Source organism: Centrocercus urophasianus, unplaced genomic scaffold, assembly GCF_019232065.1.
Source record: "Centrocercus urophasianus isolate 14NV4802_14NV808 unplaced genomic scaffold, USGS_Curo_1.0 seq_9, whole genome shotgun sequence".
Lineage (NCBI taxonomy): Eukaryota > Metazoa > Chordata > Aves > Galliformes > Phasianidae > Centrocercus > Centrocercus urophasianus.
The window spans coordinates 24,419,452-24,435,639 of record NW_024885532.1 but is presented as its reverse complement, the minus strand read 5'-3'; the positions used below and the strand labels follow the sequence as shown (position 1 = coordinate 24,435,639).

The 16,188-nt window shown below is 37.1% G+C and overlaps 1 protein-coding gene across 3 annotated transcripts in view; it reads right to left on the bottom strand.

The window, feature by feature from the left end:
* Nucleotides 1–454: 454 nt before the first annotated feature.
* Nucleotides 455–16,188, bottom strand: part of RNASEH2B (ribonuclease H2 subunit B) — a 44,773-nt gene continuing 29,039 nt past the window's right edge. For 2 of the 3 annotated variants that reach the window (XM_042838787.1, XM_042838788.1), the window contains exons 8-11: nt 13,804–13,882; nt 12,821–12,863; nt 8,080–8,160; nt 5,485–6,159 (exon numbers count right to left, since the gene is read on the bottom strand). In XM_042838787.1, the coding sequence (XP_042694721.1) occupies nt 6,052–6,159; nt 8,080–8,160; nt 12,821–12,863; nt 13,804–13,882 (311 nt within the window). In that variant the 3' untranslated portion in view covers nt 5,485–6,051. Of the gene's footprint in view, nt 2,423–5,484; nt 6,160–8,079; nt 8,161–12,820; nt 12,864–13,803; nt 13,883–16,188 lie in introns of those variants that run through there. The other variant, XM_042838789.1, reaches the window with a different exon arrangement.

Below are 16,188 nucleotides of genomic sequence, written 5' to 3'. Positions count from 1 at the left end.
AGACACAAAAAACCCAAACCAGCCCAAAACCAATAACAGGAAAAACAAACAAACAAACAACTAAAAATTAGAAATAAAAACAACAAAACCAACAAGAAAAAAAAACACAATCACCCAAAAAAAGCACTCGTGAAAATCAAAATGGCCAAAGTGCTTCGGCCACCAACTACACGTACACACAGATGGGTTTTCACCAGACTGACTGTACAGTAAAGTCCTCAAGGATTAAAGTAACTGCATCACTGATTCTGTCTTATCAAATTTTTAGATTTGTACCTATTCAGGATTCATTTTTTTCCTTCACTTCAGTCCGAGAAATACTGATGTGCTTACAGAGACCAGAGGAATTTGTACTCTGATGGAACTGCATTTCTCTTCGTATTTCTCTGTGAAATTAATAAATAATCAACAAATGAGTAAAAAAGTATTTATTTCTTTTTTTTTTTTTGCACATGTATGATAAGTAAATTCCGAAATAAAAAATAGAAATAAAAAATAGAACAAGTTTTCTGAAACATATAGCCTTATTTTTACATCAAGTACTTTTTTGAATACAAGTTAGAAAAATATAAATTTCATCTTGGACCCATTTAATATTCATGCATTACTGCCTAGGAAACTAAAACACATTTTTTTTTTTTTTCCATAAAAAGGGACAGTGAACACTTCTGAACTAGACAAGTGTGAAAATAACAAAGAATTCAGTGCAAATTTCTCAAATGAACATTCAGATTATATTTCCTTTCATACTTGATTTCTAAACAGTTCACAGTTCAGTTCTCTCCCATTTTGAGACAAACATAATCATAAATGCAAGGGAAAATTGAATACACCAATGCCTCTTCATATTTTAGATTTCAGGAATGTCCTAATAAACTCTTCTGGATGTTCTTGTTTGACCTGAAGTCGGGTAAATTTTGTGGAAGCAAAGCGTCTCTTGATTTCTGATCTAGAATGCCTCAAACACATTCAAGATTTGCAGAACATTTTGGTCACTTGCTGTCGGTATCAGAGTGAACTGGGTTCACAGTTAAAATATATAGAAATAGACATGATGTTTAAAATCTTGATCCTCATTACTTTAACAGTTCTATAACAACAACAACAAAAAAAGATACCAAAGGCAGTTTGATAGTTATTTAAGTTAAAAATGTCAGCCTGCATCTGGCCTATCATTAAGGATCTCATTAGCATCCATTTCCTCCTTGTTTTATGTGAACTCTGGTTGATATTTTGGTTGAAGTTCACCCCATGGAAAATACCTTGTACACATCCACAACAACAATATAACGAAGTGTCTCTTATTTTTTGTTTTTACCAAAAGGACTACGTAGGTTTCAGCTTTGTTCTCAACATTAAAAAAGTACATGTTGATTTAATCATGTTTAGGTTTCATTCTGCCAGGAAGAAAAAAATAGAACTACAGCTCCTCCATTAGCCCCTCAGAACACACCCCCTAGCCCAAGCCTTAGCACCTCAAGAATCAGTCTGCTCACACAGACAGGCCTAGGTAACCTATTCTGGATACCAGAACACGGTTGGTTGGACAAAATCATGCAGATTAAGTTCAGTGAAATAACTCTGAACAAAAAAAAGTTGAAACGACCTTAAAATACAAAAAATCAACATTTTTCATTTTTTGATGATTTTAAATCTGAACAACTGGACTTTTAGTCTAAAAGAGTATTTTGTTGAATGTGACTACAATTTGAAATATAAATGTGGAAATTGCACAAAGCATTTTGCTACGCAGCTTCTAAATCTTGAAATTATGGCCACTAAAGTCATTTGCTCTGTTAAAAACAACCAGAAAATAGAAAGTCCATACAAAATCAAGTAATTATATAGGAATTGCTCAAGGATGCTGTTGGTCTGCTCTTACAAAATACATAGGCAGGTGCTTAATTTTAAGCATGTGAGTCACCGTGCCAAGAGAGGTTTTATGGCAAACACTAATGCACAAATATTAGTTAGACCAGCTCTTCCACTTCAAGATAAGCATAGACATAAGTGCTTTGCTGGATATGGATCAGGATGCTCAGCACCTAACAGGACTTTAGGCCCTGGTCCAGCAAAGCACTTATCCACACGAACAACACTGCTGACTTGAAGATCACTGCTCATGTGCTTAACATTAGGCATGCTTGTAAGTGCTTTCCTGGAAGGGCCCGATAGACCAATAGTGGATAAGCTATAAAATCTGAAGCACTGTATGTTTAACACACCGCATATTTAACAATGTTAATCTGCTGAGATTTGCTTTTTCTTGGAACAGGGCACATCTAACTTTAAGCATTTATTTTCAGAAAGTGCACTAAAAAAGCCTTTAAAAGCTGGTTTGAGATTATGGCAAGTTAAAATAATATTAGCAAGTCTCCTTACGCTTCTTTCATTTCTTCTTTGGATGTTTTTGTGCAGGCATCTAAAAAGAAAAGAAAAAATCCTAGGCATAAGAATTAATCTATTCAAATAAGCATCCATGCATTTACTTTGTCTCTAAAAGCCATGAAGTCAGATGCAATTAATACTTGAAAGAATCGCTAACTCTTTTAAATTTCAGATGTGAATGCAAATACTACCATCATTTTGTGCCATCATTTTCACTGAAAAATACCAAATCATCAGTTGTCACTCCTACAAATAGAACTGATTTTATTACTTCAGACTGAAAATGATGTGCAAGTCCAACCCTGATATATCCCCAAGTCAGTGCTTTATTTCCATATGAAGTTTTCCAGGCTCACTGATGTCACTCTGTTTGCAATGCGAAGTCTTAAGAGAGTGGGACTACAAGAGCAGCTTAATCCAAAACCAACTACAATAAAAGGATCACAACTCATCAGATATTTACATGAGTGTGTAGAAACAGCATGCTAATTCTGAAAGAGCAATAAAGTTAGACCACATTTCTGAATGGTGCTGGCATATTGTCTCAAACTAAGCTAAGAAGCAAGAAACAGCAAAGCAGCACTTCATGATGACTGAGTGCTACTGCTGGCCAGTCACAGTAACTATATTTAAATCCTCATTGTGGTAGGAAATATTGTTTTATGTATTTGGCACCACGTGTTCTTCATAACTTCTTACAGCTACACGTTAAGAAGGTTTCAAAGTTACTAAATGTATTACATTCTTTCCTAACAGGAAAAAGAGTTTTGTTTTCACATGAAAGCTGTAATGGCTCTTGGAAATGGCTCATGTTCCTCTGTCATGCACAAATTTCTGCTCAAAGGCACAGTAACTAATCAAACCTCAGTTGCTCTAAGTTACAGTATAGCAGTCAGCTGAAGTTGAGATGTGACAAACTAAAGCACAGTACATACACATACAGAAGACTATTTCTTACATGCAGAGATTGATGTGAAAGCTATGTTCAGAGAAAGAAAAAAAGAAAAGCTCAGATCAGAAGTCCACAAAAGCCTTCCACCTGTATCAGGACTGCCCTTCTGTCCTAAAGTCTGACAGAGAAATAGGAATATTTTCTTAGAAGAAATGTTCTCAAATTGTTCAGTCAATGAACAGGTTGATGCATTTCCAAAACTATTTAAAAAAATACCAAAAGTAGCAGATTTATATATTTAGAATAAAAAATATTATCTATCTGTCCCACTTCACAGCTTGTTTCTTCTGTAAATCTCTCCCATTCGTGTTTTTCCGCTGAAATTCCCATCCCATGCTTGCTTCCTTTCTCAAAATTTTCCAGTGCTCAGAATGTGCCCTCTCTTTAGAGATGCAGTTTCTTTCCTCTCATTTTCCAAAACATAATCCTTAAGATGTTGCTTACTGCAGAAAGCTTCACCATTAACATGACAATAAGTGCCCATTTTTTCTATTTTCATTACACTATCCTGCACTTTCATTAGTGTTCTTCAAAAGGCTTCATCAGTGGTGCATCCTTTTTTCTACTGATACCAATTTGGAAGGCATCTTTTATTCTCAAAATAAACCACTGGGCTAAGTTGAATGCTTTTCAAAACCCAGCCCTTCCAAGTTCACAACTGCAGTTGCTCATTCTGGGCTCATTGAGTGCTTTTCTTTCCAACTCACAGTAAGAAAAACCTCTGGATAAACAAACACCCTGTCTGCTACAGGGTTTGTTTTCACTTCTAGTGCAGACAAGTAAGGTAGAAAAAAAAAGGCAAGATGGAAATTCACAAAGTAGTGCACATCAAAAATTATCACAATGGCACTTACTATTATTTTTTAAGCTTATCTAATAGTTAATGTCAAAACAGGCAGCTCTACTGACAAAGCTGCTGATACTTTGCTAAAGACACCTGAAGAGCAAGGCAGTGTGGTATAATAGGAATTTCTCTAAGCTTAAAAATCAATGAAGTGTCTGCATCTGAATCACACATTACTGTTCGGATGTATACTGAGAAATACTACAAACTGTCTTCCAGAAATAAGGAAGACATAGAAATGATTCTTCAGAATGCCTGAAAATCGTTTATTTATTCTAAAGAATGTCATTCTTGGCCTAGATGATTCAGTTTGCACAAAGTGGGAGAATTAACTCTACATTTGTTCCTTGTTCCAGCTTCATTGAGAAGGCTCAATGGTGAAATAAGTATCTTTGCAATCAGAGATAATTCCACGTATTTGCCTATTTACAAGCACAGCTTTGAAAAAACACTGTTTTGAAGGCCTACAGATGCCAACAGCAACTACAAAACAGCGTACAACGCACAGCAAAGTTTTACATTCACTTCTGTTTGGAAAAGAACACCGCAGAGCTCTTAAACCTAACAGATACCTCTGTAGCACAAGGGCTGTAAAAGGCAAGTAGGTCTGAAATGGGAAAATGGCAGTGACATTTTCTCTAAAAATCCCTATTATCAAGGGATTTAAGTAGATTCTCTACTGAGCTCAAGTAGCAAAGAATGATGTTAAGATCGTCCGTCTCTTTAAAGCATTGCAGCTCAACAGCAGTAATGGTGCAGCCCATGAAATGCTTAATGCTTGGTTTCTTCCAGCTCTGCAGGACTGGCTACATCTATACAAACAATCCCAGTGACTTCATTTTTTCCTTCTGTGAAATGTAAAGGTTGCATCATAGTAGATAGCTATATCCCTCTGTACAATACAGGAATTCCTTATAATGAGGAAAGAATACATACAAGAGTCAGTTATACGTTCAAATAATAGTCCAACTATGTGCAGGTCTTCATAAACTTAAATCTTATCTAAGATACTCAACATGTATAATTTTGCATCCAACACCACATAGGCTTTTTCAAATGTACACTGCTGTCTTCAAGTAAATCTTCCCTTAATTACTTTCGTAAGGACCTATACACCTTGGAACTAAACATAAAATATTCCTATATTACTATGTGTTAAGAGATTTATCATTGAAGTCCACAGCAACATTGTAATTCATTAAGGATTACAATTCACACACTGAAAAACACCAAAAGTCCACAAGGAATGTCTTTAAGGCTAACCCAACCCCTGAAACATACAGCAAGCACAATAAACACAAACTGTTACATAAAGCACTTTATTGCATTACATGGATGTTGAAATTTATCACAATTGTTTCCAGCATATTCAAAACCAAAATCCCAATATACCTTTGCCTTGATAAACTGGCACTAACGGTGATGCTTACTTCAGCACTTAGATTCTCATCAACATAGAAATCTGATTATGCCACCCCATTCGGGTGTTATACTGAGTAAAAACCTCCAGAGCGTTTCAAGAAATAATCTTCCTAATGAACAAAAATCCTCTCCTTTAACATTTGTCACAGGAAAGGGCATGTCTCCAAGCCAGAATGGAGTGCAATGACAAAACTCTGTGGTGACCTTGACTGAGGTTGCCCTAGAAGACGAATTAATATGGCTGCACTGTATGGTATGTGCTAATTCCAGGCTGGAATTTCACCATAATACTGAGACAACAGCAGCCCCACAGATACCTTCATCACACTCCACCACAGACGCAGACATGTCTCAAATAAACTAGTGACAAAAAAACAAGCAAACAAACAAAAGATAGCTTAATGTAAAAGTAACCACTATATAAAACTTTTTCAAGAACAAGTGTTCATTTTGATGCTTTAGGTTTGGAGCTAAAAAAAGAAGAAATGGATTTCATTCCACTCTTATCAACTTTGGCCAGAGCCTTCTGAGCTGCAGACATCTTGCTGTTTGTCTGTGAGTGAAATGAGGAACAGAACAAGTTAAAAAGCATGCCCATAGGAGGGGAGTATAAGTACAAGCTCCTAAATATACAAGTCAAGTAAGAAGTTGAATTACGTTTTTACTAAGATAGTGTTATGCAGGCTTTAAATTGTAGGGAGAAAAAAACCTTACAAAACAAATTTGAGATTATTCCATCAGAAAAATACTTGTCATAAATTGCTTAGCCTCAGACAAAGACAGAGAATCAATTACAAGGAAAAGGAGGTGAAACATCTTTCCTTTCTGCAGAATGAGATATCCCAACTCAAACGTTTACTTTTGGATAATCCCTGAGTGTACATTAAGAGGAATAATGCATGCAATATAACAGATGCATTCTGTACCCTCCGACTCAATCTCATGATTATGCTGTCAGCAGGCTGAATTACAGCCTTGCATTACTGATGATGAATAATTCACACTGATCTATTATCAAATTCTTCACGTGCAGTGAAATAAAGAGAAAAGAAATGGAAGAACTGAGAATGAAGAAGGTAACCAACATTTGCAAAGCACTTTGAGGCCACTGGGACAACTTCCCAGACTTCTACACCTAAAACAAATTTTATGAGGTATTTATTTATTTATTTTTAGACAGTGCTGACCTCATTTCTTTCTTACATTTTAAAAACGTTATTTTTAAATCTCTAGGTGTTTTCCCTATTAAGAAAACTTTGCATTGTCCTTTCTTTATGATATTTCTCAGACTGTGGGACTTCATAGTTACACTACTTGAGATCAGCTAGAAGGTTATGGATAAGATGGAGATAGGCAACTACAGTATGATCACGCTGCAAACATGAACAGTGCTTTAAAAAAGGAAAAGAATACCATACTATATGGAACCCAAGAGCTAATCTTTCTTCCCCAGAATCTCTCATCAGTGTGCTTCATTATCGTATCTAACATTAAAAGGAATTATCTCCCCTCAGTCTACCTTTATGCTCAGTTCAAAACCAGTGGGTAGACAACAGAGAAAGGGGAAAACGTAGATTTTATACCAGTCGTCATCTCCACTTGGGGTCAACCTGCTCACTTCAAAACTAGTGTGTGCCCCAAATATGAAAAAATTCGAAGGGAGAAAGGGTTTTATCTGTCAATAGCTGTTTCTCTTTGCAGAAGGATGAAGAATAGTCAGCCTTAAGGCCTCAAGGTCACAAGACCACCACTGAGGGCATTTTAGCTCCCACTGGACCACAGAAGGATTCATCTTCTTTCAATACTACAAGAAACAACCCAGTGCAAGCCTCACAAGCTTGGCAAAAACACAGACAATCTATTTTTCACATCTACGTTGCTCTCCTAGGAATAGTACAGTGGCAAGCAACACTGAACTCAGATTTGAATTGGCCTCCAAACTTGTGAAGACCTGGAAGACATCAAGCTCAGTGTTGATTTAACTGTGCTAAACTGACATAGATAAATGCACAAGCAATATTTCTATGTTAAAATACAACCTGCCTTCAAAGCCCTTGGAATTTAAGTGCATGCTGCCACCTTTGCCTCTTTTTCAAATAACCAAAATATAACAGTTGTAATCACTATGCCATAAGATTTATCATGTACTAATTTCAAAGAGCTTTGCAAACATCAGCTGAGCATCTTAACACGTGTCAAAGTCTGACAGCTTCACTGGAATGTTCACTGATAAAATACAGTTATAAATAATAAATAAATAACAGTTTAGAAGAGTTCAGTATGGAACGGAAGACCTGAGTCAAGTTATGCCTGAAAGCTGATGATGATGCAGCTGCATACATCTGACATTAGGCCTTTCTTTCTCATTTTTTTCTTTTAATGTGTTTTGGAGTTGAGAAAAAGGGGCTCTGTGCTAATACTGAGCTTTAAGCTACGCTTTAACAGAACATGCACGAATGCAAGGCTTACTTACCTTTTTGTTTTTCAGATTACTGCTGTTAAACTTAGTATAGTCTTCTTCTGCTTCCACAGGGACATCCGATAACTTCCTTTTCTGAAATGTTAGAGTGAGGAAGTTGCCCTGTCAACCACTTTTATGATGTACACACATGGTAGTTACAAAGCTTTGGCTTTGTAACGTAACCATAGCACCAAAACAGGACTGACAATGAACAGAGGAATCTGCAGTAAAAGTTGAAGATTTCTTTTTGTAATTGTCTTCTTTACATATATGTAGTCTCTACAGTAATGAGAATATATCATTCACTGTCGTAAGAACTATTATTTCTTCCCAGCCTCCGAAGAATGACTTACAGAAATGACTTCAATCCAGTTTCTAATTTCCATGATTTTATCTGCGGTGTCAGACTCTAAATATTTAGAGAACCTTTATGGAGCAGCTGTTGGAAGCCAGTGTCTAACAGCCAGTGAACCCAGATTCTTGTCAATCTCACAGAACTGTAAAGGACCAGCCACTCCAGCCAGTATTATTGCTAGCTGCCAGCACAGGTGGATCACTTTCTAGTCTCTTATCTGTTTGTGCACAACCTCTAAAATTAATTAGTTCTTACAGTTTGGCAAAAAATGAAACACTGACATACAGTTCTGCTGACTGTTTCATCATTTGAATCCAGCAGTATATTGAGAAGTTTGACTCCGCATGCGTTGAGTGCCTTTTAGCTTCAGAAATAATAGGACTTAAGGGTTCTCAGAACTTCACATGATCAGGCTGTAAGAATGAGTATTTCTTTCCACAAACTGTAAGCATGTGCTTAGTTTAAAGGTGAAAACTTTCTGGTATGCTTCCAAAAGGGGAAAAAACTGTATATATTTTACAATGTCCTATTTTTATTATTATTATTATATATCTGATATTACTACCCTGTTCTTAATATCCTGTGAAATCTAAGCTACGGCCTTCCTAGTTTCTGTGCCAAGGAGAGTGATTTTGCAAGCAACTTGGATGGTACCGTACCATTTTAAGATCCTGTTTTATTCGTTTTGTTTACAGAGCTTGTGATCCCCACTCCCCACCCTGCTTTCTCTCTCTCTGGCACTGAAACCAGGTCTGCAGCTTAGATTTCTCAGCTCTTAGAACCAGATCCAACAGCAGCCTTCTCTTTTGATTTCAACGGTGTCTGGATCAGACTCTCTGGGAGGCTGTTTACTGAGCTGTGATTACATTTTCAAATGACAATCTAATGAATAATGACTATTCTCCTCTTTTTGGAATCTGATAAACAAATGTTTAAAACTTTAATAAAATGTTTGCATTTCAGCAAAGGATTTGCTCTTCAGCTGTAGAAGAGCATACACATTCTTTTTGCAAGCTGTCTTATCTACAGCCAATGGCCAGACTCCCTGTGCTGACAAACTGGATAGTATGAAGATTACAACACAAGATCAATGGCACACTCTTGATTACAATACAGATTACAAACAATTTTGATTTAATCATTAAATCACAATGTCCAGACTGCATCCAGCTTACTTTGGTACTAAAAGAGACAGAATCTGCCATAGCTTCTTCAGTCAAGCATAGAAGCTTCTAAATTTCTCCTTCCTTGCTAATTTATCTTAACAGCATTTCCAAATGTGCAACTACTTTACTATACTAGAAAATACATGCTATACTCTACTTTATTTGCAGTAATTGTATACTATGACTGCCAAGACACCTTGCCCTCACAAGGAAAAATTTCAGTACAAGTAAAAATGGTCAAAAATGGACTAACGATTTCAGTGTACAAGTCACACTCCTCTGAGGTTGTGAAATAAAGGAGAATTTTAAGCTCCTTAAGTTGCAAAGATAGAAGCATCATGCAAATCCTGCTCTGGAAATTCATGGGATCCTCAGCAAGATTTCACTGCCCAACAACTGAATAGTTCTAAGCCTCGTTTCCTCTGTAACCCAACTGCTGAAATACAACAGTTTTTAAAAATAGATTCTAAGAACTATCCCAATGGAATAAAAGCTGTTCATACACAATATGTAATGTACATCACGTGCAGTTTAATATAGTTGTTGTAACATCTTATACATCCTTATACAGCTAATGAATATCAGTTGGCTCATGATGTGTGCTTAATATTTCTTACAATGTGTAAAGATAATTCTTAACAGAATCAAAGGGCCAAGTAACTGTGCAGCCAGAACAACTGTCCAACCACATGGAAATAACTTCTATCCACAGATATACATTGGAGAACAAATGCTATTAATAACAGTAGGGCCCAATTATTCCTACATGTGCTAGCTGACATACTGCTTAGCAAAACAGTCACTGAACCAGCCAGAAACAAAGTTATTTTAGACATTGTTTCAGTAAGTAGCAGGGACTTTGCAGAAAAGGTCACTGCAGTAAGAAATCTAGTTTTAGAATACAGAATATTCAGTATACAGAGTACCTGTATATTAAATGACAAAGAAACTCAAAAGTGGGGCTTAGGATTCCAGAAGGGCAAGCTGTGCAAATCATCTGTGCTATTTCTCAAAGCCAAAGCAGAAGGCTTGATATGTGAGGAAGACATTTTGAATGCAAAAGAAAAAGATGAAGTGATTTTGGATGTTCAACCTCAAAGTGATAAATCCTGAAGAAAAGAGTTTGTCAGACTAAACCAAATGAATATTGCCCCTATAAACACTTGAACAGATGCACACATTTCCCCACCCTCCTCAAATTAAAAGATATTGGGAGTAAGCAAAATTCTATAACAAATGGAAAAAAAAAAACAAACAAGAAAAAAACATGTTTGTTTTAGGGTCAGGTAATACAGGGATAAAGTGAGAACTGCCAAAAAGTCAAGCTGAGTTAGGCCTTGGGATGGAAATTAAAACAAACAGCAAAAGGTGTTTTAGCCGCAGAAGCAAAAATGGAATCAAAAAAGCATGGCTGCTACACATGAATAGATATTAAAACTAATCTATGTCTAACCTTAAAACAGGTTAAATCCTCTGCCTCTTTGTTTTCAAAGAAGATGAAGAGGTTAAACATGAGCAGAAAAAAATAAATCTCTCTGTTCAGGACAGAAGTAAAACTCAATACACTGACACTGTTGGGAGAATGCTTCAAAAATCACAAGTCCAGAAGTAAACCCTGGCAACTATTTTACTGGATAGGAGCTATATTCTACAGAACAGCAAAATATCCATCGTATGTTAGAGAAGAAAAGTAGTAATAATAGGACTCAGAAGAGTAGAAAAGGGGAAAAAGTGAAAGAAGGAAGAACAATTAAAGACACAGACTAAGTAAAAACTAAATGTGGGTAATGCCTACTGACATGGCCTTTTTTTTTCTCCTCCACAAAGATAATACATTTTCTGGTGACAATAAACATAAGAGATTGCCAGAGGATTTGACCCCTGAGGTAACTGAAATGATATAAAATTAAGATTACATGAGGATTTTAGGGTAGGTAAGAATCTGTGTGAAAGGGAAACAAAGGCAAATAATGCAGAAAGGGACCCCACAGGGATTGGTGAATATTACCAATGGAGTGCCATGTACAATATATACTCAAAATGATCATTGTTAAAGATAAAAGCATGCTAACATTTACTGAATGTACACCACAGGGTACCATTATGGCTACCTAAAGAGCTTGCAACACTGTGAAGGAAAAGCCAAAGATCCTTCAAGTCTTGAAATGTTATAAATGGATGAAATGTCCAGAAGTACAAGGTCATGTACCTACCTACCAGCTGGCTGTATGAATTTCAGGTATAAACTGAATGCTGATCCACTAAGGGTTGCAGTGGAGAGAAAAAAAGACCTGTGTGTCTTAACTGTTTGCAGCATATCTGCCACATCACACAGTAAGAGTGGCAAATGGGATTCTAAAATATGATGAGAGACAGTACTTCCAGTTAAGACCAGAATGGATTAATGCCACCGCATTGCATTGATAAAGATGTTATCATGAAAAATTATATTACTTTGGTCACCTGTCTTCAGGAACAGGTGCAAAGAAATGTGACTAGAATTATGAGAAAATGGAGAACCCATCTTCCACAATTCAAGCTTAGATTTACAAAATGAAAAGAGAAAGGATATGCATTTTCCCTTTACACACAGAGGGAACTAATGGTTATGGAGGGAAAAGAACCATTTCAACGAAAAAATGAACACAATAATGTTAGCACAAAACCACAGAGGAATAAATTGGCTATGAACAAATTCAAGGTGGAATTTACAGGAAGGTTTCTGAGCATCAGAGGAATGAGGTTATAGAACAGAATTCCAAGAGAAGTAATGGAAATAAAAATCCTAATGAATCCTACAGTGGAGAACGGTCAGTGTACAAGAGATTACCCAACATGGTTGTCTGGGAATCTGTGACCCAGGAGGTCCCTTTCAGGGTCCTCATAAATTACATACAAAAGCAAACCTATGAGGTCATATTGTCCCATCAACCTCAATAAAACTAAATGAGCAAAACACATAAGAAAAGATTGCTGACCAAAACTAAAAAATAAGTCTCTCTCTTCACCTCCCCACCCTCCCTTTTTTTTTTTTTTTTTTTTTTTCAAAATATTGCTTAACATAAAAGATAAAAGTACATGATAATGTTCTTGTGTTATTTCAGACTGGATTTTTACAAGGCCAATTTACTTTACATACTGTATTGTACCCAGTGCTTGGCTTAATTCAGTTTTAACAACAATTCAGAGAGATTAGCTTACAACAGACTATATCTGTCAATATCTTTCTTACCTTCAACGGTGGCTCTGGTGCTGGGACTGTATGCTCTGGAAGACTGCAGAACAAAAAGACTTCACATTATAAATTTAGACAGCTGGATGGCACAACCTAAAGTTTAACTCCTCCCCAGCAGTGGCTGCTTTGTGTGTCAGTTGCTCACACATGGCATGTGTTTACAAAAAATGGCTCACGGACCCTTAGGTAACTAAAACAGAGCCAGAAACATGGGCTCTTAAAATTTCTTAGTCTGGGCAGCCAAAACAGGAGACTCCCACCTTACCTTTGAAAACTTTGGTTTTTTTAGTAAGATGATATCATAAAGTACATAACACAATAGCAGCACTAACACATAACTATAACAAAGTTAAGATATGGGGCCTCTAAGGTGTGAACTGCACATTTTTTCTATAGCCACAATAAGAGAATGCACTAAGCAAATCTGAATGGAGGGGAAAACGCTGAGTCCCAGACACACTCCAAGCAAACTGCTGCTGGTTAAGAACACAGTATGAGGACACTGACTCACCTGATAAGAATAGATAAGAAGTGTAAGTTAGCACAGGCTAGATATGTGGACTCAAATCCCAGCAGCACTGAGTGATTAGGAAAAAGGAAAGAGCACTGGGGATGAGGACTGTATTTCCAGGCAGCGTTATTCATGCTCCACAATTACGGACACAGTGCTTTAACTCTTTGGATTTCCTTTTATTCCCCTCTAGAATTGCATAAATTGCTTGAGCATTTCAGATGCAATTGTGATAACAGACGTTTAGGAGATTTAGGTATTATTACATCTCTCCTCCAGCCCACGTCCTTAGTATCATAGAAAGGCACAATGTACATTTGAAAATATCAAATTTAAACAGAATGTGAAGGGGTAGGATTGTGTTATTCACTGTAATTTTGATGATCAGATATAAATATTCAATAGAAATGACCAAAAGGACATTAATATATGCCACATGTGGCTAGCAGCTAGCTGAAACAATGCTTACCCTAGGTATTTTGACAGCTCCTTGCTCAGCTCTTCAGTAATATATTCTGATATTAACCCATGGGCATACCGCACATAGTCTTCAGCAACAGGGCAGAGAAAAGAAAAGAGAAGAAAAAAAAAAGAGCATTCACATTATATATAGTCATGCTGCCTTAGTCATGTATGTGATGTATGCACTACCATAAATCATAAGATTGAACTAACAGTAAGAGACTTCTAATGGATACACTGTGATGGTTCTCTGTGTTGAGTAGTTTATGTTACATGACACTTGTAGGTTTATTTAAAAAGTAAAGACTTACTACACTCACTTTGTCAGCACATGTTATTAATATCTGCTGTATGTACTTAACAAAAACTGTTCACTTTCAGAGAACACCAGATATCATGTATTTTTCCGAAGAAATTAAATTTTAAAAACCTGCAAAAGTAAAAAGCTGACTCAACAGAACATGCAATCATTAATTTTAAAGCATCTGGATCTTACAATTATTTGGCAAGCGCTTCAGTACTAAAGTACATTTTCTGGCTTCAACTGAAAACAATTAGATGAGACAATGAGTCTATTTCAAAGTCTTGTACTTAATTTCAGTACTTTATGGAAAATGCCAAGGCCTATCTAAACATCGCTGGCAAGACAGGATAATTATCTGTGGAAATAAGAACTACTAGAAGCTGTTCTCAGTACAGGGCACTCCTGCTATAAACGTCTTTCTGAGAGAAAGGAATAAAAAAAAAAAAAGGTGACTCTTTTAAAACATGAAGTTCTAAACCAGACCTTTTCCAGTCACGTTCTACACTAGCACTGACTGATCATGGGCTGGATCTTCTAAAACTTACTGTTGTCGAGGCTGCTAGGGAGTAACTTTATCCACACAGGAAGCATTTGCCAGAGAGACATTAAACTAAAATCTCACCTCTGAATTCCACATACAGTATGCCAGTTCTATCTGCTCATATGACACACTTGAGAGAGTTCAGAAGCACATGGTAAACTTGCCTCAGTGGTAAAGAACTATTTTTAAGGTGTCAGAGAGTTTCTTTTTTTTTTTTTTTTAAATCAAAAAAGCCCAGTACAAATTGGCATTGAAGCTGAGAGCATTAACAAACTGACATCAACATATGCATTTCAATCAGACTGTCATCAAATTCACAGAATCTTCTGTCTGCACTTCTTCCTCCACTGCCTTTATTCATCAAGTCTTTGTCATTCCCTAAGTTTTTTTTACAGGGTCAGGAGGTCAGGAGAGAAGAAGAAACAATTCCAGTCCAAGACAACTTCACTTTAAAACTTCACTTTTCATATTTAATATGCACAATTTATCTCCTAAGAAAATTATTCCAATCATTTCACTCTCAGCACTGTAAGACTGAATGGCAAGGACAAGTCAACTACTTACTATTATAGCCAAATATAAAATTGAAAATGTATTTCTGCCTTCAAGCAATCTTCACTGACTTCCTTTAGATTAATAGAATGGCTTGGGTTGGAAGGGACCTCAAGGATCATCAAGTTCTAACCTCTGCGCCACAGGCCGAGTTACCAACTGCAAGATCAAGGAACAGATCAGGTTGCCCAGGGCCCCATCCAACCTGCCCTTGAATATCACCAGGGATGGGGAATCCACAATTTCTCTGGGTTACCTGTTCCAGCACCTCACCACCCTCTCAATGAAAAACTTCACCCTGAAATCTAACCTAAATCTTCCCTTTCTTAGTTTAAAACCATTCCCTTTATCCTGTCACTATCTACCCACGTAACAAGTCGATTTCCCTCCTGTTTATAACCTCCCATTAAATACAGGAATGCCATATCGAGGTCTCCCCACAGCCTTCTCTTCATCAGACTGAACAAGCCTAGCTCCTTCAGCCTGTCTTCATCGGGGAGGTGCTCCAGACCTCTGACTATTTTCATGGCCCTCCTCTGGATACACTCCAACAGCTCTACATCCCTCCTATACTGTCAGTCCCAGACCCGGATGCAGTACTTCAGATGGGGCCTCATGAGGGCAGAGTGGAGAGGGACAAATACTTCCCTCACCTTGCTGGCCACCCCTCTTCTGATGCAGCCTAGGATGTTGTTGGCATTCTGGGTTGCAAGTGCACACTGCTGGGTCACATTAAGTTCTTCATCTACCAAGACTCCTAAATCTTCCTCAGCAGGGCTATTCTCAAGGAGTTTCTTCTCCCAGTCTGTATACATACCTGGGATTACCCCAAACTAAATGTAAAACCTTGTACTCTGCTTTGTTGAACCTTATTACCTACACACAGGCCCACTTTTAGAATTTATCAAGGTGTCTTTGGATGGCACCCCTTCCTTCTGCTGTTATCAACTGCACCACTCAGCTAGATGTCATTAGCAAACTAGCTGAAGTTTCAC